At 46.2% G+C, this 27,702-nt stretch overlaps 1 protein-coding gene across 1 annotated transcript in view; it reads right to left on the bottom strand.

The window, feature by feature from the left end:
- Positions 1–21,461, bottom strand: part of LOC139701376 (KN motif and ankyrin repeat domain-containing protein 4-like) — a 31,628-nt gene extending 10,167 nt beyond the window's left edge. The window contains 10 exon segments of the mRNA XM_071618605.1: positions 4,190–4,360; positions 4,363–4,408; positions 6,670–6,758; positions 8,456–8,670; positions 11,643–11,754; positions 13,013–13,615; positions 13,618–14,327; positions 14,329–14,449; positions 14,452–14,916; positions 21,446–21,461. Coding sequence (XP_071474706.1) covers positions 4,190–4,360; positions 4,363–4,408; positions 6,670–6,758; positions 8,456–8,670; positions 11,643–11,754; positions 13,013–13,615; positions 13,618–14,327; positions 14,329–14,449; positions 14,452–14,916; positions 21,446–21,461 — 2,548 coding nt within the window.
- Positions 21,462–27,702: the final 6,241 nt, after the last annotated feature.

The following is a 27,702-nucleotide window of genomic DNA, read 5'->3' as shown; positions in this document are numbered from 1 at the left end:
TGGTATACTTTTGAGATGAAGTAGTAAAGAAGAAAGGAAAAGAGATTCTTGGTTTGTGGTCCTGGGGCTATCCAAAGGAGAGGTAAGGCATTGTGAGACACAGATGTCTCTTATATAAATGATCTCACCTCTCTAGGGTAGTATTGTGTGCAAAACCAAATTGTCCCTGTGCAGTTGTTCATTAGAAAAGCCTAGGTGGCTCTTTTGAGCAAAATAACAAAATTATCTCAGTAGATCAAGACAGTCTTTCTTAGGCTGCCCTCCTCTGTGGAAAAGAGTGAACTACAGAACCTCTCATAGGATTATTGTGGAATTTATGGTTAATGTATTTAAATCTCTTTAAATCTCTTAAGTAAATGCTTAGTTTACAATGATCATTCAGAATAGTATTCTTGTAGATTAGGAATTCATTAGAAGAAATCTAATTTATGGAACAATGTCAATTAGGGCTACTTACAGGTTCTGTGCAAGGAGAGAACCCAGCATTTGTTTGATATTCCCTCTGCTCCACCCCAAGCATTTTTCAGAAGTGTGCAATTGTTATACCTAAGTGCCAATGGATCTGCAAACCTTGGCTTGGCTGACTCATTAGCAGTTTTTCCTCTCGAGCCCCTCTGACCATGGCTGTGATTGAGTGGGTTACGAACCTTGAATGATAACCCAGTGCACCGCCTCAGAAGCCTGTCCTGATTAGGAGTGAAGGTGGACATTGCTGTGTTAATAATTTTTGTTTTTACCCCTACTTTAAGTTTGCTTTAAGATGTGTGAATAGGCCTCAAGTTACCAGTGCTCTTATCTCTTCAGAAACATGTTGTGCAGCACTCTGGAGTGAGGTCCTCACCGGGGACCCAGAAAAGGGCTGAGGATCCACATTCATGCCACATGCTCCTGAAAGACTCTCCACCAAGCATGCTCAAACTCAACAAGCTTGCACCACTAGGGACCCAGCTTATGGAGGTGTACTCTGTGTTTCTATTCTCAATAACAATGAGTCACAGCCTGGCTGGTGGTGCACACCTGTAATCCCAGCAGCTCTGGAGGAGGCAGGAGGCTTGCAAGTTCAAAGCCAGTTTCAGCAAAAGTGAGGTGCTAAGCAACTCAGAGACTCTGTATTTTAAATAAAATAAAAAATAGGGTTGGGGATGTGGCTCAGTGGTTGTAGGTCCCTGAGTTCAATCCCCAGTAATAATAATAATAATAATAATAATAATAATAATAATAATAATAGTAATTATTATTATTATTATAAGAAGAAGTCATCACTTTCTGTACAGCACTTTACAGTTTGTAATGTGCTTTTCAGATGCTTCACAATGGCCTCTGAAGGGAGGCCAGGTTTGGGAGTGTGACAGATCTGTCACTCTCAACACACTTTTTTACTGATGAGAGAAAATAATGGCATTTTGGGCCTGTTCTCCAAACCCTCTTCACCCTCTATGCTAGTATGTCAAAGGGGAAGCTTCCAAACCACCTTAAAGTTGATGAGTATTAGCTGGATGTCTAATCAACAGTAGCAGAAATTTATAGCACCCAAATCTTAGGGTGTCTGCTCACTGTCCTGGCCTAGCTCACCTAGAACTCCTAATAGGCTACAAGTCTGTGAGCTACTTAAGAGAGGGCTCCATGTTACTGGTCTTTGGATTCTTCACACACATATTAGGTGCTCTCAAAGCCTCAGAGTGTCCCTGTGAACTACTTGGGGGTAGTAGAAAAAGTCCAGATTTGGAGAGTGACAGATCTTGGTTTGCATTCTGGCTTTGTGACTGGTTCTGTGACCTCAACCACATTTATTGACATCTCTGAGCCTCAGTTTCCTCACTTGGAAAATGCGATTAATATCTGTTTCACAATCTCCACAAGGATTTTATATGTGAACATGTATATCATACCTAGACCAGTTTTGGGGATGGGGAAGACACTCAAAAGACTCTAGCTACTGTTCTTCATGTTCTCTATTGAAAGCCCAGAATACTAGAAATGGTAAGTGGAATACAGAGGCATGCTCCACTGAACCATGTGCCTCCCTCAACTGAGCTACCATTTTGATGGTACCCAGGAATCCATGAATAACTGAAATCAATAACATTGACTCAAACTTAGAACTGGAATTTAATTGCTGGGGATTGAATCCAGGATCTTGTGCATCCGAAGCAAGCACTCTACCAACTGAGCTATATCCCCAGAAACAATGGAATTTAATCTCTTGATGATGTGAGAATTAGATAGAAGTTTAGGCTATTTTTCCATATGTCACCTTTCCTGTTCAGAAGAGCCTCAAGGCTGCTTAAAAGAACAGTGGAGAACTGGAAGTACACTGGAGATTAACTGAGCTCCAGGAGTCACCCATTACTCATTCCTTTAACAGACAACATCATCCAGGAACTGGATTAGGAACTTGGAATACAGACGTAAAGGAACAGACAAGAGTCCCTTTTTACAGAGTTTGCATTCTGTTGGATAGAAATACAGAAAAAAATCATCTAAAGAAAAAAACAGGTGTTCCCCTAGAACAGATGGGATAGCACCCCTTTAAATAGAGTCACGAGAATGACTTCAAGGAGGTGACATTTGGGCTCTGACCTGGGTGATAAGGAGCCGTCCTACAAAAAGTTTCAGCAGAAAGAGTCTAGATAGAAATAAAATACAAAGATCCCAGGAGCAAGGAGTTAGGTGAGTCTGAGGCCAGCATGGCTGGGTGGAACACAGGAGGAGAGTGTGGTGACACAGGGACAGCTATGGTAGGTGGGATATTGCAGGGCAGATCATGGAAACTGTCAGAGGAAGTTAAATTAGATGGACAAGACCTGAGAAGTGGGAAAGCTGTTGGTTTCTGAGATCAGACCCCATCCCCTGGCCCCACGCTTCCTTAATAAGGGAACAGATCAGCCTCTGCTCCAATTCCTGGAGCCAGACTCTCCCAGGACTCCAGTGCTTTTGCTCTAGCCAGGTCCTCCTGAAACTCTACTATCTGTAGATTTTGGATTTGGAACTCTCAATATCTTCTGGACATTTCCGCTTGGATGACCCACTAGAAACTGAAAATCTGCCTCCCCACACTTGCTCCTTCCGCTTTTACAACACCATCATCTTCTCAGCCATCGAAGCTTGACAGAGAGCTCTGACTTCCCAGGCCCATCACAGCCAGGTGGTCACTAACTCTCCAGTGACTTTTTGCTCTTCTATTCCTGCTATGATCATCTAGTCCTCACTACCTCTCTGTGGACCCTTGCAGTGGAATCCCAACTAGCCTGCCACCTCCTCCTACACTTCCTCCGTTAATCTGCTCCTACCACCGAATTATGCTTCTTGGAGAACTGCCCTGGTGATAGAGCTCCCTACACAAAAATCTGTACTACTTCCCAACACCTTTCAAACAGGTGTCAGTCTGGCACACAAGGTCCTCCATGCCAATGGCTCCAACTTACCTTCCCAACTTTTGTTCACATCTTGTCCAAACCAGGAGCCATTCTGACCTCCAGGTGTCTTTTCTTTTCTTACCTTCTCTGGTGCTCCCCTCACCTGGAACACTTCTCTGCCTGTGGAACCCCATCTGCTTCAGGGCACCTTTCCTGCTCCTGCATTGAATATTATCTCACTTCTTCTGCATCTCTAAATCACATTCTGCATCTCTCTTCAGAGCCATCTTGCCCTGCTCTTTTGCATGTCAGGTTGTAGCCAGTATGGACCTCATAAATCATCAATAATTATCTGGCAAATAATAAAGGAGTCCAACTGGTCAAATGGAACCAAGATCTTTGTTAAAAATTATCTTAAAAAGACAAGAAATGATGGCCTTTCCTAAGGCAGTATGGTAGAGCTCTGAAGTTGAATAGACCAAATCTAGAATCTGCTCTACCATTTATCAGCACTGTGACCTGAGTAAGTTTTAAACTCTCTGAGCCTGAAAATTGAGAATAATATCACAGGTCTATTGTGGAGAATGAATGACATGATATAGGCAACATGGTCTAGTCCAGTTTCTGGAGTAAAGAAGGAACTCTGAAGAGTGAAAATTTTCTTGCTGGAAAGAGGTATGGTACATGAATGACCCTCAATTACAGATGAGGCTGAGAGAGGAGGATTGCTTGAGCCCAGGAATTGGAGGCCAGCCAGGTAACATAGTGAGATCCTCTTAAAAAAAAAAAAAAAAAGAAATGGGATCCAGACTACAGATGCAGCCATTTCTGACCTGTGTCCAGCAGCAGCTTCATGATGGAGAAGTTGGAGTGGGACACGCTGTAGTGGAGCACTGTGTTCCCCTTATGATCAGCCAAGTTGACAAGCAGCTTCAGGAGATTTGGGGAGTGAGGCTGGACCCCAGCGAGGTAGGCCGCCACCACGGCAGGGCTAGATGACTTCAGGCTGAAATACGGAACCACTCTTGACTGATGGTGTTCAAGCTTTGCCTCTGAAACCCCAAAAGATTCCAATTCTGAGAGGTTCCCTGGTCTGGGATGTCCCACTTGACACCAGGATGTGTCAGCTTTGAATGTTTCTGCCTCCATCCCTTATCTCCCTGTATCCCTGCAGGGGATTTATGTAGGGGACGGACAGACAGCAAGGTTGGGAATGCAGGAACACATGGGACCTGAGATCAACCCTCCATGGGAGGTAGCAAGGAGTTCTGGGATGACACTGCAATAACCAGGAACAATTCCCTTTCCTAGATGATGGCCTGAAACTAGTGTAAGTTGAGGTCACAACCTGTGTGCACCGGATTACTAAAACTCTCTTTCATGCCCACATGGTCAGTCTACATTGACTTACCCCATATGGCACGAGGGCTCTTCCTTTTTATACTAGGCATAGCTGCAAAGTCACAACATTATACAGACAATCATACGCGATTTATGCTGGAAATAAAACCCAAACAGGTGGGCTTGAATTATTCTTGACTTTCTTTTCCTTTTTTTGTGGTGCTAGGACTTGAACCCAGGGCCTTGCGCATTCTAGACAAGCACTCTACCACTGAGCTACATCTCCAGCCCTGTTCTTGGCTATGAGTTTTGTAGGGCTCTCCAAAGTGAAAAGTTTAACGACCCATGACAGGACCCCTGCTCTCTGTAGCACCTGGCTCCCCTGGAACCATAGGAGTGTCAAAGTCAATGACATCAACTCTGTATGTAACATGACCTAAGGGCTTAAGATGACATTTACTTAAGGGGAGGGGAAGCTATTGGGGTATGGTTGTTATGAATGATTTCATGCTCATTCTGGAAAGAGCACTGGGTTTGGAGTCACTAAATCAATGTGATTAGGTTTGAGTCCTGTTTCAGCTTGCGACCTTGGAAGTATATAATGTTTTTGAATACTACTTGTCCCTAATACAAACTGGGAATGGAAAAATGGGCTGTGTTCCTTATTTCCAAGTCTCTGCAGAGTGGGGTTCTTGCATAGCCTGCGTTGTCTCTCAGGCAGGGGCAAGGAGGGAGCACAGGGGGACATCCATGCTCAGATCCTAATGTGGGTATGGTTGTGGGGTTACACATACATGGCCTCTGATCCCTTGCTTTTCAAAGTCAGGAACAGAGAAAGCACTTGTGGCCAAAAGACTTACATATCAGAATCTCTCCCCACCTCCTTTCTCCTTCTCCCTCCACCTTCCTCCCCACCCCCATCTCTCTCTCTCTCTCTCTCTCTCTCTCTCTCTCTCTCTCTCTCTCTCTTTGATCCTAGAGAGGATTATCTGCTTCACCCAAGAAATCTTCAAGAAAATCTGGAGAAACACCCTCAAAGGAAGGAGCATAGCAGGGATTTTAAATGAAGAGGTAAGACTTAGTTCCATAATTTGTTTAAGAACAAGAAACAGGAATTTCAATTCACATCCACATCGCACACTGCTTCTTTAAGTCTGGGAACTGCCATATGCCAAATCAGCCACAATAAAATAATAAAAATGGTCTGGCCAACTAATAAACTCTGCTGAATTGATATTTTTACTCTTTGGGCTCTTCTGGAGAGGAGAGCAAAATAGGTTTTAAAACGCTTACAGGTTATTCTGCTGTGTTTCTGACAGCTCTCTCCTGCCATGGGAAATGTGCCCATGTCAGTAGCTCTTGATTAAAAGTAGGACCCAATCATCACATGCTCAAATCTCCATGGGCCACGAAGGTGGAAAGGAGCAAACATGGATTTTCTTGTTTCTGGTCTTTCGATCCATAGGTGCACTTTAAGAAAAGCAGTAGTAACTATGGAATTAAGTGTCAGAGCTTCAGGGGGTGGACACACACCACTCACTACCACTGTTCTGTTGATGAGGAGGCAGGCTCTGAGCCTTGCCCTCACCCACTTCCTGCCTCACAGGTGAGGTTCTGGGCCCAGAACCCACAGTTCCCATTCCACAAGCTCTTCCCACTCCACCCATATGTTTCCCCAACCTCAGGGCAGAGGTTTGAGCCTCAACCACAAACACTTTAGTGACAGACACTCAGGTGGTGATGCCTAATCTCCCTTGGTAAATGCCTCTGAGCCCCTGACCTACTTTCTCATGCAGATTGATCCTTCCACATCCTCAGCATAATCCATCATTTTGGGTGGCAGCATTTGGGTAAATGACAGAATTCCCTGAGGAGAGGGACTCCTGTGTGCACATTCACACCATGGCATAAGGCAAGGGGCCAAAGTCACCCTGGTGGGAAATCTTTACATGACAATGGAAAATCAGAGTACCAAGAGCTGGTCAGTGGTGGTCCCAGTCTCCAGCAGATACTGGCTCAATGCTCGGCATGCGTTAAGAAATTCTTCTGAGGGTTTATATCCAGAGAAAACAAACACACACACATGTGTATATATATGTATACACACACACACACACAGAAGCACATTTATGTAATCATTCTCCACATTAATAAAAACGACTCTCATTTTCCTCTTTCATTTCTCAGCAACTCAAACACCCAAACCGGGTAACTCCCCCAGGATAGGGAACATTCCTCAGAAGTGTAGGGTGATCTGAGCACCCTGCTGATGTGGCTCTGAAGAGCCTTTGCATCCTGCTCTTGTTGGAACAGATAAACCAAGTTGCAGAGGCTGTGGGCTCAACACAATGCCTGACTCACTGGGGACTGGAGGGCTGCTGTTCTGACTTTGGATGAAATTTTTCTTCCTGGGTGGACTAGAAAAAAAAATCCAAAGAGCCCAACACATACCAGCAAATCTCTTCAGGTCCTTCTTCCACAAAGGAACCACAAGGGCTAAGAGTTCATAAAATGAGAATCACTGACACTGGGTGCCACAGCGACACGCACACAGGCCTCAGTGTGCTCTAACGGCACCGGTCCCCGAGAGCCCACTCACTTTTATTTATTTTTAATTTTTTGCAGTACTGGCAATAGAACCCAGGGGAGCTCTACCATCAAATTGCCACCTCAGACCTTTTTATTTTTTGAAAGACAGAGTCTCGCTAAGTTGCCCAGGTTGACCTGGAACTTGAGATCCTCCTGCCTCAGCCTACCAAACAGCTGGGATTGCAGGTGTGCGCCACCATGCCTGCTTGCTCGGCACAGTCTCATCAGGCTGCCACACAGAGCACCCTGTGCACCTGCTCACTAACCAGCCTCTGTTACTGCTCAGCATTCCCCCAGCAGCAGGCTGCAGGTGACGATGATGCTGATAATGGTGGTCCTGACTCAGCTATTGCTACTCTCATCGGGAGCCCATTCCATGGCAGGAACTGTGTGAGGCACGTAAGTGCTTTTTCTCACACGATTCTCAGATCAAATCTAAGAGGTCACTATTATCCACATTTTTTCAGATAAGGAAAGGGAAGTGACCCCAGCTTAAGGACCTTGCCAAAGAATACCATGGCAGAGGCAGTTCTTGAATCAAGGTGTGGTCAGCTCCAAAGGCATGGCCTCTGATCACTTTCTTTTCCAAGTCAGGAAAAGAAAGACTCCCCCTCTCCTTTCTCCTTCTCCCCCACCTTCCTTCTCTCTCTCTCTCTCTCTCTCTCTCTCTCTCTCTCTCTCTCTCTCTCTCTCTCTCCCCCCCCATCACATCACGTGCCTCCCATCACTTTACAGGGTGGTGTCACCTGGCCAACAAGAGAGGCAGAGAAGTGTATGGGTCAGAACCAGCAGGTCCAAACTGCTCTGCTAGCAGAATCACTTCCCTCCCTCAGCCTCCATCTCCACACCTGTAAAGTGGGGATCATAGTGACGGCTGCCTTGCAGGATCGTGAAAAGGCTTATATAAAATAATACTTGTCCATCCATCACATTTCCAGTGCTAGGTGAATGTTGGCTTTATCCGCAGAGCTCTACCTATGACAGAATATTCCAGGAGTCATGTCTGTTTAGTTCAACCACTGCCCAGAGCCCAGCCTGGAAGAAAACTCAACAAACTCTGCCCAACGGGTGGATCGACAAATGACCCAATGACCGGATGGAAGGGTGAGCGCATGCCCTCGCCCCTCACCAGAGGAATGGCGGCCCCCTCTGCACCCATCTGACTCACCTCTCAGCCTTGGGATGGGGGGCTTCTTCCCCAAACCCGCTTTCCTGGCCTGTGCTGTCAGTGCCCTCAGGGACATCCTGGCCAGCCTCACAGCTGGTGGCATCTTGGCCCCGCCTGTGGTCTGGGCCACCACATTTCTTCTCAGCCTCACTGTCAGACAAGTCCTCTGGAGAGCTGTCCTCACCACTGGTCTCCTCGCTGGAAGTGGTCTCATAGCTGGAGAAGGAGAAGAGGTCACTCGTCCTGTCCTACCTGCCCAGGGCTATGTCAACACCAAGGAGAACAAGGCAGGTCTCAGGTCACACTCCCCAGTTTACTAAGCACATCCTGCAGGCCAGGATGAGGAGGCTCCCAGGAACCCTACAGTCAGAGAAATAGGCTCTGGTGATGGATGCCATTTGTGAAGAAAAGCTAAATTGTGCTCTTTGCAGCAAACACACCAACACCCTATCCCTGAATTGGCTGATGATTTGATGATTTAGACAGTCAATCCAAGGTTCTCACAGAGCCATTTGCTTCTGGAATCCTAATGTTAGGTCCAGAGAGGAGCCCAAGTAAAGGTTAGCATCCCCACCTCCACCCTGAGTTCCCTGAATAGCCTGACAAGTCTTCACATCTCTGGGTGGAGGGCAGACCTCCTGCAGCTCTCTCCTCCCCAGCCCAGGGTGAGACTGGTAAGGGGTGAGCTCCTCTGCACCTGCTCCCAGCAGGACTCAGATACTCAAACACGCACCTGCTTTTCTCACCTGAAGCCTGTTAGAACTACAACTTGGAGCAGCAAAAGTGTGGTCTCAGGTACTTGACTTGTGGCTTTGCTCCTGACAGTGAATCTTACATTCAGCTATAAATGATCCTATTGCCAGAGACCAGGGGCAAAGTACTGGACGATTTACCGATTCCCCTGCCAATATTCAACAGGAGATCCCAATGGAGAATGCTGGTATTAAGATCTGGGTTTTGAGGATACTCCACAGAGCCACAGGAATCAGTGACTATGCTTGCTGCTGAACCCCCTAAGGTCCTTTTTCCATCAGTGGCTTCTACATAAGAACTCTGTGCTCACTGGATCTGCAAACCCAGCAGGCTCCCTGGTATGCCTGCATTCTATTTTGCTTAATTCTCAGATATTTCTTCTCCATTGTGTTTGGAATAACCGTTTTCTTTTGTGATAAAGAAATGGGGGGCATACTATGTTTACCAAGCTGAGTACATCTTAGAATTGCTTCCATAAAAACTTCACCTAGGGCTAGAAGTGTCACTCTGTGGTAGAGCACTTGCTTAGGATGTGCAAGGCCCCAGGGTTTTGATCCCCAGCACCACAAAGGAAACAAAACACAACAAAAACAAATTCAAATAAAATTTTTACCTGGAAGAAATTTATTGAGCACCTACTATGTGCTAGGTAGTGTTCTAAGTGCTTATATCAAAGCCCCTGCCTTAGGGGAGCTTATATGCTAGTAGGGAGAGGCAGATACAGACATGCAACAAATATTATATTCAGAAAGTGATAAGAATAATGCACAAAGTTAAAAAGGGCCATGGGCTAGTGATGGGAGGAAGAGCTGCTTCAATTAGGACATGGGTTCTTAACCTCAGCTGCACATTAGAACACTTGGGGTGGGGGTTAGCATTCCCAGTAGGTGGACTGTCTCCCAGACTAATTAAACCTGAGTCTTCAGGATGGGGATCAGGATTATTTATGCTCCCGCACCCCAGGAGGGGCTCAGTCTAAGCAGGGGAAGCAAATGCCAGGGCCTTGAGATGGGCCTGAGCTCAGCATGTTGGAGGGAGGTGAGGCAGGAGCTGAGGTGAACGAGAAGGCTGAACCATGATCTAGTTCCTCCAGGTTTGGGCACAGAGGGGGACTGTGAAGGGCATTTAAGCTGGGCAGCAGCGTGACCTGCATTAGGCTTGGAGATCAGGCTGATCCTCCTCCTTTGCATGTGAACTGGTGAAAGCACAAAACATGGTTCTTCATGGACCAGAGGGTCACACACCAGAGGAAGTGAGAGCAGCAGCCCACCTGACAACCTGCTTCATCATTTCTGACGTTTCCTTCACAGAAACTACAACAATGATGCCACCCCCATTCGCGACTAGTGTTTTGTGTGACTTAAGTTTGCAGGATCCCCACTTTTTCTGGGCAGTCTCCCGGACACACCGCCTGCTGGGCTAGACGCCTCCTTGGGCTTCCACAGCATCCTGTGTTTCCTTGACTAATACAACTGGTCTTGGCACGTCAGCATTTCTCCCTTGTTTCTTGACGTATCTGAGAGCTAAAGGTAGGGACCTTGATCTATTTGACTTTTTTTTTTAATACCCACCACCTAGCATATCGTTGGCATTTAATAAATGCTGAATGAGCGATTTAGAAAATACAGTCATGTGCTTAGTGACATCATAGATGTTTTGACTTTTGTAAGTACTTTGTGGTGTCCCATAGTGACAAAAATTGCCTAATGCTGCATTTCTTAGAGGTATCCCTGGTTGTTAGGTGACATGTGACTGTAATTTTCTTTCTTTCCTTTTGGCACTGGGAAATGAACCCCAGGGCGTTTTAACACTGAGCTACATCCCAGGTCTTTTAAAAACATCTTTTCTTTTAAGACAGGGTCTCACTAAGAAGCTGAGGCTGGCCTCAAACTTGCAATCCTCATGCCTTAGCCTCATGAGTTGTTGGGATTAGAGGCATGTGCCACTGTGCCCAGCTGCATGACTGTATTCTAAATCCAATGTTTAAGTCCCTAGACTACAGAAGGCTTGGTTCATGTTCTTTATCAATAGACTGGTTGTTTCCTTTCATTGCCCAAAACTTGGGTTTGGTTTGCAGTAATTAAAGGAGAAACATTTTAAACACATACAATTGTACTAGTTTCAGTGTCATGGTTCGGGTTAAAGACCTTCCTCAAAGGGTCCATGTTCTCCCAAACTCCCAGAAACCACCCAGAGTCCTGGCCCTGGGGGAGACCAAAGCCAAGTATATTAAAAGCAGAGGTTCCAACAAACCAGCACATCTGGCAAAGAGCCAAACATGTGCAAACCCGACATGGAGTTTTAAAGGACCTTGGAGATTAATTCCCTTGCAGAAGAACAAAAACCAGATGCTTCCCCCTAGAAAAGAGAGCACCGAGGACAACAGCAGGAGAGGTAGCAGGGAAGGCAGTCGGAGCTTCACAAGCGATGCTTACCCACCGTTAACCCCAACAAACTGAAGGTTCTTTTTGGTCCCATTACCTCCTGCACGGAAGCCATAGTCTTTCTTTTTCATTATGGATTTAAGGCTGGTCGGCGGGGAGCTCTCTAGGTAGATACAACATCACAGGTTAGAAAGATCTTGGAGTAGCAAAAGCAGGGCTTTTCCTTTAAGGGGATACAGGTTGCAGGTGTGTGAAAAGGTGGATAGGGACAGAAACCAGATAATTCAAATCAAATGTTTTGGGGACTTTTTCAATAAAATGGTTTTATTCTTTCTGGTGACTGTCAATAGAATGGTTCCTGTTAATGATGCCCCTCTCTATATGGATGATTAGAGAGACTGGAACATTCTCGCAGGGAACCACATGGGCACATGTGGTTGTTGTCCCTATCTTATGGCTAGGAAATCTGAGACTCAGGCTTCCTTGGGGAATGGCAGAGCAGGAATAGAACTTAGGTCTGTGGACTCATGGGCCAGCACCCTTCTCCGCTCAAGGGCACCTCAGAAGTCCTTTCTAGTTCATGTGCACGTTGACACTTGTGATGTGGGGGTAGTGATGACACTGGAGACAGGTGAGCAAGAGCACAACCTCATGCTGTGCTCAGTAGTATGGGAGGCATTTCCCAAGGGACAAGATGGGAACTAGCACCGAAATGAGAAGGCAGCCAACCTGTGACCTGTGGCAGGAAGCAGACTTGCATGCTGCCCACTGAGCCAAGCATGGTAATGGCTCCACTCTCCTCAACAGTGTGAGATCGGTCAGAAGAGGAAGAGCTGCTCTGGCCCATGTGAGCCCCTGCTCCCATGCATGCACACAGAAAATACTCAGTGAACAATTCCCAATCTCTATATAATGCTCATCCAAAACCAGGCTAGAGAAAACCTCTGATGTGGGAGGGCCAGAAAGCGATTTTCCTGTTCCAGCAGGAATGCTGAAGCCCAGGAAACCAGCAGGGAGCCTGAGGGGAGCACCCAGGGCAGGACCACCCTTGGCCAAGACTTTGCCTTTGTGCAATGAAATGAGAACAGTGCCCCCTCTGGGTAGACCCAGTGCTGCAGGCACATGGTTTGGCAAAGGGAGCGTGGGCTGGATTTCAGCTGTTATTTGCCCTCCCTGGCTGGCATCTTTGTGGCTGACACTATCTGTACAGCTATATGTGGTGGCCCTGCAGTCAGCCTTACACCTACACAAGGAGAGTAGAGGTGCGGCCCCCATGCTTACACAGGTCAGTTTTTATTCCACTAGGCTCCTGGAGGTGCTAAAATCTTTTTAGAAATCTACTCATGTAACCAAAACCCCCTTTCCCTTGGATTTGTCATATAAAGGAGAAAAGGTTCCCTGCCTTGGGCACCAGTATTTACTGGTTGGAGGGGAGGAGGGTGGGGCTGCAGGCTCCTGTGGGGGAGCCTGGGCTGAGAAGGCAGACAGCAGCTGGTTGAGGGAGCTGAGCAGCTGGCTCTGGATGCTGCTGAGCTTGGAGGCAGGCTGCTTGATGGCGCTGGCCAGCTCCGGGTACCCATGCTCCAGGCAGCTCCACTGCTCCTGCAGGAGCTCCTGGATCTTTTTCACATATTGCCCAATGGTGGCATCTGTTGGAGAGCTTAGTGGCCTTCCCGGGTGCTCCTTCCCTGGGAGCTCCTCCCTGACCCCTGGGGCAGCCTCTCTGTCACTGCTCCGTGAAGAACCTTGTGCTGCCCTGGCCAGGCTCTCGCCTCCTGCCTGCAGGCCTCCCTCATGCTCAGAGCCTGCTTCTTCAATCCTGAGTTCAGTGGGGAGGCAGCAATGTAAAGGGGAGGCAAGGACCTTCTGAGGTCCCTGTGGCAGTGAGAGCTGGGACGGTAGCACAGGCTCTGTCAGTCTCTGACCCACTCGAGTGTGACCATTTTGCCCCCATAGGAAGCCATTCTCCTCTCCCCCAGCCCCCCAGCTTTCAGAGTCTGTGATGCTCAGAAGGTTGACCCCATGCTCTTGTCACATGACTCCCCTGGGAAGAGCCCACGGGGAGGGTCAGTGTTCACCATGGCATCAGCCTGGCCCTGGGCATCTCTGGACGTCTCTTGGCTAAGCTTTTCTTCCAATTGGGCTACAGTGCACTCCAGCTCTTGAATCCTCCCCTCCCGCGTCTTGATTTCCTCTTCCTGCTGCTGAAGGGCAGCTCGGACCTGGGTCAGTTCCTTGGTTCTGCCAGACAATTCACCCTCAAGGGCTGAGACCTGCTCCTTCAGGGTGGAGATGCTGTTGGGGTCCACCAGGGCAAGGCCCAGGCTTTCCTCAGTTACCCGGATGCCGATGCTTCTCACATCCAACTCTATGGGCGGCGGGGGTGGGATCTCACTGATGTTGAGCTCGACTTCCTCCAGAGGGAGCTCATTCTCAGGGATGGGAGATGGCAGAGGTGGGGGGCTGGGTGTTGAGGAGCCAGGTGTGAGAACCCCCCCTGCTTCTCTGGTTTGGGGTTCGCCTTCCGCACCCTCTAGGAGTGCATTTTGGAATGCGGGAGGAGGCCCTGGGAGAAACATGTGATTTGGAGCCTTCACTTCCCCCACTGCAGGCTCAGCCCCCTCCTGGACTAACTCTGGGAGCCCTGCCACCAGGTCTCCCAAATCGCTGTCAGATGGGTGGTTGCTAGAGGGCTGGAGCTGTGAAAACCTGCAAATCCTTCCACCTGCAAATCCTGCCATTCCAGACGCTGCCGTCCCCCTGCAGAGGAGGGAAGGCAGGAGGTGCTGGAAGACCTGCGCTTAGGTTTGGCTCCTCCGAGGCCCTGTTTTGGGGCAGCGTGGCTGGCATGCTGGAGCTCTCAAAAGCTGGGGCCCTCCACTCCCAGAAGTGATCTGGGCTTCCTCTGGAGCAACAGCCTCCAGCTGCCTGGAGGCCTCCACCAATAGGGCCTTCCTATGATAGCTCACCTGGCTCCCGCTGGCTGAGGCGTGAGGAGGATCACCTAGCAGCAGTGACTGGGTTTGCTCCTGGGTCCTGAGTGACACCTTCCTTGGCACTGCGGGAGACCAGTTTTGCTGGGGGATAGTAACATGGGGGCGAACCCCACTGTCAGGAAGGCTGAAATTGCGGGGCAACGTGCTAAACTTGGCCTGCTTGGCTCTTCTGTGGATAGGAATCCTTTTGATGGTGTTCCCTTTCTCAATGTCATCTACATACTTGAGGAAGTCCAGGTCCAAGTGAAAGTCATATGGGGTCTCCACAGAGTACGGGTGGCTCCTTGGAGGGTCTTTCTCTTCATTACCCGGAGAGATCTGGTCTTTAGCTGAGAGGGAGGAGGAAGAGGAGGAGGAGGAGTTAACAAAATTTAAAGGGTGATGAAAATTAATATCTGTGATTTCAACTTGACAATGTCACGTGAGATTTCTCCCAAATGTTCTAACCTCTAAATTGTGCTGAGAAGCTCAGTCCTTTTGGCTGTACTGGGAAACCATCTTATTAAAGCAATGTGTATTTAGCCAGTGCCTGCAAGGGAACAGGTAGAGGGAATGATTTTTAATTTGCAGTATGTCATCTCAGATGCTGGTGTGGAATCTGCCTGCAGACCAGCGAAATGACATTATCTCATACTTTTTTTCCCAGTTGGAGTCATGTAACCATTGAAATGAAGTGGCCAGGAACTGGCACATCAGGGGGACTAATTGGCAATTATGGATATGGAAGGTTTTGAAAGATGAGATATACAATTTACTCAGCATAAAAAAGAAACTTGCATTACTCAAATGGGAACTAGTAAATCTTGCTACACTGGAGGTATCAAGGAGTTGCGCCCTCTACATTATTGAAGCTTCCTCCCATGCCTGAGCCTCCAGTTACAAGAAGATCAGAGAGAACTGGAACAAGTGAGCCTGCATAGCTAATGCTCTTTCCCCCTGAAAACTGCTTAGTGCTTAACAAGTGATCATGCGTAGCTGAATTCCACTTTCAAACACCATGCCCTGTAAGGGAATACATTTTTCATAGGTTGGAAAAAAGGCAGGGAGGGAGAAAGGCCAACAAATGTCAAAAGGGACACAGGCCAATATTCTCCAAGAGATATGGACCCTGTGGATCCTGTGGCTTTTAAGGCACCCTGAACTATGGGGGATGCTATGGGGAACTTTACACCAAGGTGCCATTGGGCTCCTTGCAGCATCGCCCTACTGGCCCCCACAGAGGCCTCTAAGAACAAGTCAGTCCTTCAACTGTTGGAGTCCCTAGGGACTTCTCTCCAGGCATCCTCTTCTGGTCAGAAGAAGACCGGGTTCTTTCAGCATTCCTCATGTAATACCTCTGACATTCTGCTGAGCATATTCTGAAAATGCTGAGCTCAAAAGAAGTTCAGAATACAGATTCTGGAGCTCCATCTATTTCTCTGCTCCTAGCCTTGCTGCATCTCATCATCTGTAAAGTGGGATAAATAATAGGTAATATAGCATTATTATGAGACCTAATTAATTAATAATGAATATTAGGTGCCTGGCGCAATGCCTAGCACATAATAAACACCTGATACCTGCTCAGTAGTGATTATCTTTGTGGAAGACAAAAATATTGAGAACTGAGGCTCCAGGATGGAAATCAACTCCTGTGATTCACTGTTTCATATTCTGGGTCTACAAGTTCTTTGTGACCGATTCCTTGGCTCTAAGGGGAGGGGGCCCCTGGGTGGAAAAACAGCATAGCAACAAAGCAGCAGTAATTCAGTTCACTTCCCTCAGCCACAATTTATTCAGCTCCCATGGGTCAGTTGCTAAGCTAGGTCTCAAGAGCATGAAGATGAGTCAGGTATAGCTGCCCTGCCCTCCAAGGATTGATGTGATCCAGTAGGAGTACTGCCACACATGCAGTACAGCAGGGTAAGGGGTCCAAATCAGGCTCAAGGTACAGTCTTCTCTGACTTATTTTTCCAGTTTCTCTAAAAACAATTTTCTTAAACATGGAAGCTAATTTTGCCTTGGTAAGAGAGAGTAGAAATCACAAAAGTGACATAGGACTGGGTGTTAAATGAACAAACAGGAATTTATCAGGAGAATAGGAGGGTGAAAGATATTACACCAGTTATCTCCAGATGGTACCATCAATTCCTACCCTCTTTAGACAAGCAAGCAAATTCCACATTGAGAGGTGGAGTCTGTTTCTCCATGCCTTTGGATCTGGGCTGATCTGGGACTGCTTTGACCAAAAAAATATGGCAGAAATGATGCTGAGAGAATTCTATGCTGGGTCTCTTAGGATGCCCAGTTGGTGGGAAGTTGGCTGCCATGTAAGTCCAACTTCCCTTAGGCTGCTGTCTGGTGAGGAAGCCCACAGAGGGAGAAGGGTCCTGCAGAGAAAGGAAGAGTGATGTCTCCCCAGCCCTCAATGATTCCAGCCATCCTCGCCCCAGGGTTAGGCAGGAGAAAAACAGTCACCAACTCAGCTGGGCACAGATGACACAGGCTTGTAATCTCAGTGACTCAGGAGGCTGAGGCAGGAGGACTGGAAGTTCAAACCTCAGCAACTCAGCAAGACCCCATCTCAAAATAAAAGTGTAAAGAGGGATGAGGCTAAATATCAGTGATAAAGTGTGACTGGGTTCAGTCCCCAGTACTGCTAAATAAATAAACACACATAAATAAAATTCACTAGCTGTCATCCAACTTCAACTACAGGAAGGGCCCCAAGTGAGGAGGACTCAGTTGAATCTGCATCAATATTAAATTATGGTGGTAAACCACCAAGTTTCAGGTGGCGGGGGGGTGGTTGTTATCCTCCAATAGATAGCCAGGACAGATATTCTAGATAGACACCAGAATGTGCAAAGACATGAGACATGGAATTGCATTGTGTGCCAGGGCTCTGTAAATGCAGCTCATATGGCCAGAACCTAAAGTGTGGAAGAGAAGAACAAAGAGCAGAAAAAGTAAATTGGAAAGGGAAGAAAGCACCAGGTCATAGAGCAACCTACATACATGCCAATAAGTTTTGATCTTATTCTCTAGGTAACAGGAGTCACTAAGGGTTTTAAACAAGGGAGTGGGAGGCTGGACTTAGCTCAGTAGTAGAGTGTGAGCTCAGCATGCATGAGGCCTAGGATTCATTCCCCAGCATCCCAAGAAAGATTAAACAAGGAGGAGACTAAGTCAAGTGTGATTTCAAAAGGAGCATCTTGCAGAGGACTGTTATTATTATTATTCTGTGCTGCTAGGAGTTGAACCTATGACCTTGTGCATGCTAGGAAAATACTCTGCCCGTGAGTGACACCCCCAGCCCTCTCAGAGAACTGGAAGAAGGATAAAACTAAGGACCAGCTGGGAGACTGCTGATGTGGTCAAGATCAAAGAAACTAAAGGTAATGGAGGGAAAGGGACAAGATGAAAAAATGTGCAAATGATGGTGCTACCTGGGGCACACTGGGGCTTGATTTTCCATGAGGATGGTGATATATTAGGACTGAGCTCTTCCCATGTGCCTGCGTGATAGCTGCTTCTTCTGGCTAATGCCACATGTGGGCCAGGTGGCTCTCTGTGCTTAGGGAAGTATAGTTGCCTCCAAAAAATGAGACAAAGCCAACTAGACATATGAAGACTGAACTCGTGAACATGGACACAACAGAGCCTGCCAGCCATCATTACTGAGCAGAGCCACAGGCCTGTGGGCAACTATGTCACAAGCACAGCACGGTAGGGAACAGGATTGCGTTGCTGCTGATCTACACCAAGGTTCCTATTGGGTTTTAGAACTTTTGTAGCAGGTGACTGGCCTCCAGATAGATAAGGAGCAAACACTCTTCTAGCATTCCCCAAAAACTCCCTATCACTTCCCATTCACCCACATAGTTTTTCTTATACCAACTACATCTCCCTTCCACCCCAAAGCAGCAGGCTGGCTGCTTCAGTAAATGAGAGCAATGTTTCCAATTACACTCAGCTATATTCTTAAGTCCTTTGGTTCACTCAGAAGCCTCCTGGAGTACAAGGACAGGACAAATCAGAGAGGAGACATTTGTCTCAAGTTAAGTGGAAAGCAGATTTATGACCCAGAAAGCAAAGACCTCTCCTAAAGGAGAGTCTGCATTATTTACCTTTATTGCCTCTGCACTGATTTTCCCAGAGGCCTCTGGGAGCAGGTTCAGAACACAAATGCAATAATAACATCAAGTAAGAAACAGCAGGTTCAGAGGCAGAATCTTCCACAGGGAGGCAAGGGGAACCAAAGGAGTCAGAGAGTAAGCAGTTATCATGGATGAGAGGGTTAATAGGCACTTTCTTAAACCCATCCTCATGTGCATGCATGCGTGTGCATGCATGTGCGTGTGCATGCACGCACACACACAGTCTCACTCGTGATCCATCACGCTGCCCTGTCTGCCATGTGCCACTCTTCAGCCCTTTTCTTTTTCCCAGTGCAGGCAGAATGTTGGACCTCCATGATGGAGCTTGAGCTGATAGGCAGGGAGACCCAGCCTCACCACATGCTCCACTCCTGTTAATTCTACCTGGTGACAGGTATGCAGGAGCTCACAATTCCAGGCATGGGGCCAGGACAAGAATTAATTAGGAGAACTGTCTGTAATCAAAATGACAATTGGATCAGATAAGCCAAGCATAGCTAGGCTGGCTGGATTTGAATTCTGGCTGTCATCTCCTACCTGTGAGACTCTAGGCAAAGTATTTCATTTCTCTATGCCTCAATTTATCCATATATAAAGAGGAGATAATAATTCTTAGAATTGTCGCAATATTAAGGCTCATGGCACAGAGTAGGTAATCAATGAGCATCCTAAATGTGGTGGAGTGGCAGGGATGGCGGGGGGCTTGGCTCTGAATAGGTGGGAGAGGATTTGCTAAAGATTCTCTCCCTAACTCTGTGAGGACTACAGCCTCAGGAGGGAATGAGAGCCCAAGAAAATAATTCTGGAGAAAAAGGAAAAATGAGTTTGGGGAAAATTAAAAAAGTAAGATACAGGAGGCTCGAAGCTATCAGGAACTGTCTTTTTCTGAAAGCAAAGCCAAGGAGTAGATGCCTTGGAAGGACCTAAAACACAGCCATCAGCCTCAGAGTCACACACAGATGGGAGGAAGAGGGCTGGGAAGGGACAAGGTAAGGAGGGAGTACCACAGAATCATCTGGAGGGACAAAAGAAAGTTCAGCAGGTGACTAAACCAATTAGAGGCACTGAAAGTGAGAAAGAAACATTCAAAAGTCTGTAATCAGTGTCTGGAGGAAATGGGAAAAACAGAAACAGGAGAGAAAAATGGCTAAAAATAAAGCCAGAAAGAACGGGAATTAAGTCAGCCTCTTCAAAAGGCCAAGGCAGCCAGGGAGGCTTTCCTGCTTGGCCTTTACTCTGAGATGCTGTGCATGCAGGGAGGGGTGCCTCTTGGGAGCTGCTGTGGGTAATCCTGTGGAGATGGTGATGCTGAGGATGCTGAGCAGGGAACAATGAGGCCAGGTGGCAGGATGACAGGCCCCCAGGCACTAAGGTGTTAGCTGGTGCTCTCTGGGACCACTTCCAGTGATGCACCGCAAAGACAGCTCTCTGGGGAGATAGGTAGGCCCTTGAAATATATGGCAATGCATCTGGAAAAAGGCAACAGGCAGGGCTGCAGCTGATGTCTGCTCCCTAAGTCCTGGGCCAAAAAGGGCCATGTGATGCAACGGGGATTACAGGCTCTCCTATTTCTAACACCGGGTGATCTGGAAAAAGAATTTCATCCGAAGTCAGAAGATCAGGGTCTAGACTATGACCTTCAGCAAGTTTCTTGGGAGGGGAAGAGGGAAATATTTATGGAGACATCCACTGTGCTTGATAGTTGTTATTCAACAACTTTACATGCATTAGCACATTCAGTTCTTTACCAATCCTAGGAAATAGTATTCATACCTGTTTATCTAGGGGGTATGGTAGACAGTTTGCAGAAACAGCCACAATATTACCCCAGCCTTGGTACTACCCAACAACTACCCTGACCACAGGGTGGGCCTGTGGCTGGCATTGGCCAGGAGGGCAGTGGCAAATGAGGCATATGCAGAGATGAGCATTGGTTGTACATTGAGATCTGTCTCTTCTGGTTGTGTTTGAACACTTCTGCCACCATGTGTGAATGGGCCCCAGCTAGCTTCCTGGATGATGAGCAACAGTTGAGCAATCCGGCCAACACCAACCATCACTGACAGCCCAGGTGACATGTTTAACCATCAGACATGTGAATGAGGCCATTCCAAACTGTCCAACCCAGCCAAGCCACCCAGAGGACCATGTGAATGGGCCTAGGCAGCTCAGATCAGGATAACAAGCCTGCCAACCCAAAGAATCTTTTGACAATAACTGGCTTTAAATCACAAAAATTTTAGTGGTTTACTAAGTGGCAACAATAACTGGCTTTAAATCACAAAAATTTTAGTGGTTTACTAAGTGGCAAAGCTACCTCACCTACAAGGGGACTGAGGCTCAGAGACATTAAATGACTTGTAGAGTCACAAAGCTGTGAATGGAGACACTTTTGCCACGTGCCTCTTGACTTCAAATTCCTCATCTATAAAACAAAGGTAATGAAGGAGGGTATACTGCTCCCTTCCTGATGCTTGGATGAGATGAGAAGATGCTCTGAAAATTACACAGGTCCAATATTTTGTATTTTATGATTTCATTTTCATTCTCTATTCTTCTGTAGTTCACACCTGAAATACATGATTTGGGCTTCCCTACACTGCCTGTTAGGGAACGTCTCCTACAGGCCTCCCATAGGCTGTTTGCAGGATTTATGGTAACTATCCCATTCCAACCCAAGTGTCCCTTTAAACAAGGGAATAGAAAACCCCCTGCCTACCATCTGTCTTTTCCATCTTAGGGAATGCGACTCTCCGCCTCTCAGGCACTCTTCATTCACTCAGTCTGAAAGAAAGAAGGGTAGAGGGTGGAGAGTTCCTTCAAAATTAAGAGTTGAGAAGGGGCTGTGGCTGTGGTTCAGTGGTAGAGCACATGCCTGGCATGTGTGAGGCACTGGGTTAGATTCTGAGCACCACGTATAAATAAATAAAGATTTATCAACAACTAAACAAATAAAAATAAAAATAAAAGAGTTGAGGAAACACAGCATCAAAGAAAGTAACACCCATCTCTGCCTTTCTCCCAGAGTTCACAGACCCCTGAGGAAGGAAAGAAAGAGACTGAGCACATTCGTAGAGCCCAGTTCTGGTGTGTTTTGTGGATTGTGAGCGATGGTTGACAGTGAAGGAGCACTTGGTCCAACCCCCTAGTTTGAGAGATAAGGAAACTGAGGCTGAGGAGAAAAAGGTCTGTCCAAGGTCTCTCAGGCTATTAATGAAGGAGCTGGAACCAGACCCAAGACTTCTCACAACCAGCACAGTGCTCATTCCATAAAATCAACAGCTGACATTTACCTACCCATAACCTGGTAAGAGACTTCCAATGCATTTTGTGAAAAGGTTAGAATAAGAATACCCATCGATGACCTGCAACACCCCAATCAAATACAAGACAAAGATGAGATAATTGTAAGTACTGACAAGGGGCTGAAACTTATGGGTGATTTCTTACTGTCGGCAGAAGAGAGGAAGTTCAATCCAGGTGGTCAGAAGATATCAGTATTTATCCAAGTAGAACATCGCCTGGCTGAATTAGTGTCCCTTGAGGTTTGGCCATAAATTCTCCCAGAAGTTTTAATCCATTCCCAGGACTGTCTCTTAAAATGGTAAACAACCTCAACCCTGCCCCCATTACAATAAATCACCCAGGAAATTGGCTTTTTATGATTATAACTCCACACACATCAAATAATGAATTTTCTGTGATACCACAGCAGTGAAAGCAAGGCTGTTTTAGGAATTCCAAATTGCTTAACGATGACATCCGGACCAGAAAGGTGGACTACTGATGAGGGAAAGGCTGGCAGAACTGAGAGGAAGAGAGATCCATGAAGAGGGTGGAAAACAGGGAACCAATAAGTAACCAGAGAAGAAAAATATCAGACCTGTCAAGTAAGAGAGAAATGCTGTTATAGTTTGGATGTGAGGGTCCCCCAAAAGCTCATGTGTGAGACAACGCAAGAAGGTTCAGCAGAAAAATGGTTGGGTTAGGAAAGCCTTAACCCAATCAGTGAATCAATCCCCTAATGGGGATTAACCATGGTAACTGGAGGCAGGCAGGTGGGGTGTGGCTGTAGGAGATGGGTCACTAGGACATGCCTTTGGGATACATATTTTGTTTCTGAATAGTGGAGATCTCTCTATACCTATCTATCTATCTATCTATCTCCCCCTCTCTCCCTCTCTCCCTCTCCCCCTCCCTCCCCCTCTCCCTCTCCCTCTCCCCCTCCCCGCCTCAGTGCTGGGGATTAGATCCAGGCCTCATACATGCAGGTAGATACTCTACCACTGATCTATACCCCTCAGACCTGCTGATGGGATTACTAGCTGCTGATGCGATCCTCCAGTGTTTACCAACCTTGATGGAAATTTACACTCCTCGGAATTAAAACTCTTATAAAACAACTGTAAAACAGACAGACTCAACACTGAACCACAAAGGAAGCTATGAGGGAATGAAATCAAAAGCATTAATATAATCTTATCCATGATGCTGTCTTTGCTGGAATTTAGTAGCTGCTCACAGGGTGATTATTCCTAACCACTGCAGAACAGGCACTTTTGAATTTTGAATACTTTTTTGACATCAGAGAATGGTAAGGATTTCTCTCTTAAAACCAATAGAAACCTTCCTTCCCCCCAGTGTCAACAGAAGCTGTTGGTATTGGCAGTGGGGAGATAATGACCTAGATGGTGCTGACAGTAAGCTCCTTTCTCCACCTCTCCAAGTTGAAACACAATTCACTTGTCCCTGAGAACATGTGGACGCAATCTATTGAAACATTTTGAGCTTTGCTAGCAAATTGTTGAGAAATTAACATGCAATTACCTGATGCAAAACTCCTAAGTCCCCCAGCAAAATGTGCTAGGTCCCTTAAGATGAAGGGGGTTGGGGTCTGCTCAACAAATCCTCTTCTTTATTCCTACACTCTATCCCCAGGCCTAGAGCCTTATAAGTGGAGGCCTCTGGGTTGGGTGCAGTGGTGCATGCCTGTAGTCCCAGCAGCTAAGAGGCTGAGGCAGGAGGATTGTGAGTTCAAAGCCAGCCTCAGCAGTTTAGTGAGGCCCTAAGTAACTCAGTGAGACCCTATTTCTAAATGAAATATTTTAAAAAGGGCTGGGGATATGGCTCAGTGGTTATGCCTCTCTGGGTTCAACCCCCCAATATAAAAAAAATTTAAAAAAAGTGGAGGCCTCTGTGTTCAGAGCACATCCCAGGTGCACCAGGGGCAGAAGACTAGTGAGTTTTAATTGTAATCTGTTTGTAATCTAATTCCAAATTTGGGTATGGCTGCCCTACAGTAGGTCTCTCCAGACTAAGAATAGACTCTTCTGGAAAGAAAAGCAAATGTCATACTCTGTTATTCTAGAATTTGTGTTCTAATTCAGGAAATTTGAATTTTAAAAGGTGTATATGTTCAAGAGACAGTTAAAGCAAGTTTCAAAATTAAGTCCAGACAAGGAGTGGAGCCAGGGGCACTCTAGCCCTGAGCTACATCTCCAGCCCTTTGTATTTGGGGACAAGGTCTCCCTGAATTGCCCAGGCTGGGTTCTGACTTGCAATCTCCCTGCCTCAACCTCCGCCGAGTAGTTGGCATTGCAGGTTTGTGCTGCAAGGCAAGAGAGATTTCTAAAGACACTAAGCAATTTCTCCCATCTTTCATTCCATATCCCCCCCTGACCCATCTGGACTAGCAGTTCTGAGTGAACTGGGCCCTTCTCTCTACCTGATTCTCCTTGGGTCCCACATTTGCAAAGCCCTTCTTCCCATCCTCATCTAGGAATTCTTTACACTTCTCAGCTGTAGCCTCCACCAGGAAGTTGTCTCTGGGCCCCAAGTTTAAGATAAAACAGCCCTTTTCATTCTCTTTAAAATCAGCTACATTGGCCAGGCATGGCAGCGCACATCTGTAATCACAGTGGCTCTGAGGCTGAGACTGGAGTATCGTGAGTTCAAAGCCAGCCTCAGCAAAAGTGAGGCTCTAAGCAACTCAGTGAGACCCTCTCATTAAATAAATACAAAATAGGGCTGGGGATGTGGCTCAGTGGCTGAGTACCCCTGAGTTCAATTCCTGGTACTTCCCCCCCTCCCCGCCAAAAAAAAAATTAGCTACATTGTAGAGTCATACTGATGAGGCTGGAAGATTGACAGTCTCTTAGGGACAGCAGTATACTGGATGGAGCTTTTTCAATTTTCTTGACAAGCAATTAAAAAAGTAGATCTTTGAAATTGGAAAGTCCAAACTCTTTCCTGTATTCCCAATCTGATTTCTCTACATCCCACATGGAAAAAAAAAAAAAAACTAAATATATAAGGTGTTTTGGAGAGAGCTTAGCTCATCATGTGTGCAAATCATTCCATACTGAGTGATGTTTGTATTCATGTACAAAATATAAGGGATGACCCTGAGTTGGATTTAACAAGAAATACACAAGTGCTGGGAACAGTGGTGCATCTGTGTAATCCCAGAGATGCAGGAGGCTGAGGCAGGAAGATAGCAAGTTAGAGGCCAGCCTCAGCAAATTAGAGAGGCCCTAAGCAACTTAGAGAGATGTGTGTCAAAATAAAAAAATAAAAATGGGATGGGGATATAGTTCAGTGGTATAGGCCCACTGGGTTCAATCCCCAGTACCACCAAAATGATGAAATTTTTAAAAAGAAAAAAAAGGAGGGCTGGGATTGTGGCTCAGTGGCAGAGTGGGTTCATTCCTCAGCACCACATAAAAATGAATATATAAGAAAGAAATGTATCATGTCCATCTACAACTAAAAAAATATTAAAAGAAAAAGAAAAAAGAAAGCGAAAAGCAGGATACCATGGGAGTGGCCCTGAGCCACTTGAGGAAGGAAATAAGAAGATGTTTTCTGTATCTGTCATTGTCACTACCTTTTCCCACACACCTTGCTTTACTGAGCTCTGGATGAAGTGGCAGAACAGCCTAAAGGGACAAGGAGGAATGGGATCTGCCTCAACAAATGGAATGGATTGAGGCCTGCACCACCCCTGCTATTAGAAATTCATATTCAGGGAATGCTGTAGGAGTGGGTTATGGTGCCTTGACACCCAAGGATCCCAAAGGGGATGTCACATTGAGTAGGTGGGTGTTGGAGCTATGGAGGGGACCCCCAACCACAGTATGTGGCTAAAGTTGTGTGCCTCATTGGCCCAGGACATGCTGGCAGAGTCACCTCTTCCTTCTGCGTTCCTTTGTTTATCTGAATATCTTAAATATATTTCAATATATTTTTCAGGTTGCACTAATAGATTTCTTTTCCAGGCATAGGTTCCCTCTTTTGGTACATAGATTGTGGTCAAATGGCAATGGACTTCTCTGCCACGCGACCAGCGCGGGCTTCATGAAAGAAGGTTTGGTTCATAAGAAATTGCTAGTGAGTTTTAAATTAAGGAGACAGACTCTCATTACCTTTAATATCAGCTCCGAGATGGCTTCTCCTAGCTCCCGCCTCCAGCCACCTAATGCAGTGGTGAGGTTTACAGAAGAGACTAGTGAGAGAAGGAGAGCACACCAGGGAGTGAGCTTTTATTGGGGAACAAAAAAATTCCAGAGAAATTCCCATCCAATGAAGGTTAAGGGGGGGGCAGCATCCCAAGGTCAAGGATGATGATTGTGTCTTCAGGTCAGTGGCCAGGCACGCCTCTGCATGGACAAGCCCTTGGACCTGGGAAAGGGTGGGGAAGGCTTTTAACACAGCTGTATCTAAGCTCCTGTCACCCAGCCAGGGAGGTAACTCAAATCACCTGCAAGGATGGCCTCCCACAGACTTCTTAAGTATGTTGTAATTCTTGCTGGAGAGGTTTCTCAATCAACTTTTGTAGTACAGGGAAGTACAATCTTCCAAACCAAGCAAGAAGAAAAAGGAGAACGATTAAAAAAAAAAAAAAAAAAAAAACCCAAAACAATATCTCCTTCTTTTCTAGTGCATTAAGCTATTTCTGTTTTAAGATTATATAGTCTGTAAGTAATGACAGAGGGTTTGATTTGTTTGGTTGGTTTCCTGTTCTTGGGGGTTAACCTCAGGGGTGCTCTACCACTGAACTGACATCTCCAGTTCTTTTTATTTTGAGGCAGGATCTCACTAAGTATTCGATAGCTGGCCTCAAACTTGCCATCCTTCTGAGTGTCCAGTCTCTGGGATGCAGGCCTGTGCTGCCACACCTGGCTAGTAAGGACAGTTTTGCAGCCACCTACTAATTATAATTTTCATTCAGTCCTGTCCGAGAGTGCCTTGGAAGAATTTCTAGAACAATGTTCAATAATATTTGTAATGTCAGGCATTATCTTACACCTGATATTATCAGAAATGCTGCACTTTAGCATTAAATTCATCCTGCCTTGGATTTAGAGAATTATTTCCTGTGGGCTAGCCTGCACCACCTGTTGATCTTCAAGGGTATCACACTCACCAGAGATGGCCTTTTGGAATTTATAAGGATAATTTATAATTTAAAATATTTTGTTATTTAATAATATGTTGTTGTGAACAGAATGTGTTTACTCAAAATTCATGTGTTGAAGCTCTAATATTGACATATTTGGAGGCTGGGTTTGGGAGGTAATTAGGTTTAGATCAGGTCATGAGTGATATGATTAGAGTCCTTAGATAGAAGAGGAAGAGAGGACACACTGAAGTGAGCCTGGGGGAGCCCGAGGTAGGAAGGCAGCTGTGTGTGTGCAGGGCAGATGTGAGTTCCCCCACACTGAGCTTTTTTTTTTTTTTACTTTAAAATGTTTTCATATCTAATTACAAGTAAAATTGGTCTGTAGTTGTCTTTATTAGGTTCCCAGAGGAGTGACATGTTGATTTTGTAAAATGCATTCAGATAGTTCCTTTATTGCTGTATTGTTTGGAATAGTTTAACATGCAGCAAAATATCTACTCTTCGACTATTTAAAGAGTTGCCTGTAAAATTACATCAGACTAGGGTTTTTGAGGAGAATTTTAACATTTTCTTTC

The sequence above is a fragment of the Marmota flaviventris genome, chromosome 10, assembly GCF_047511675.1.
Source record: "Marmota flaviventris isolate mMarFla1 chromosome 10, mMarFla1.hap1, whole genome shotgun sequence".
Classification (NCBI taxonomy): domain Eukaryota; kingdom Metazoa; phylum Chordata; class Mammalia; order Rodentia; family Sciuridae; genus Marmota; species Marmota flaviventris.
Note: the sequence above shows the minus strand (reverse complement) of the source record. Positions and strands in the feature narration are given on the sequence as shown.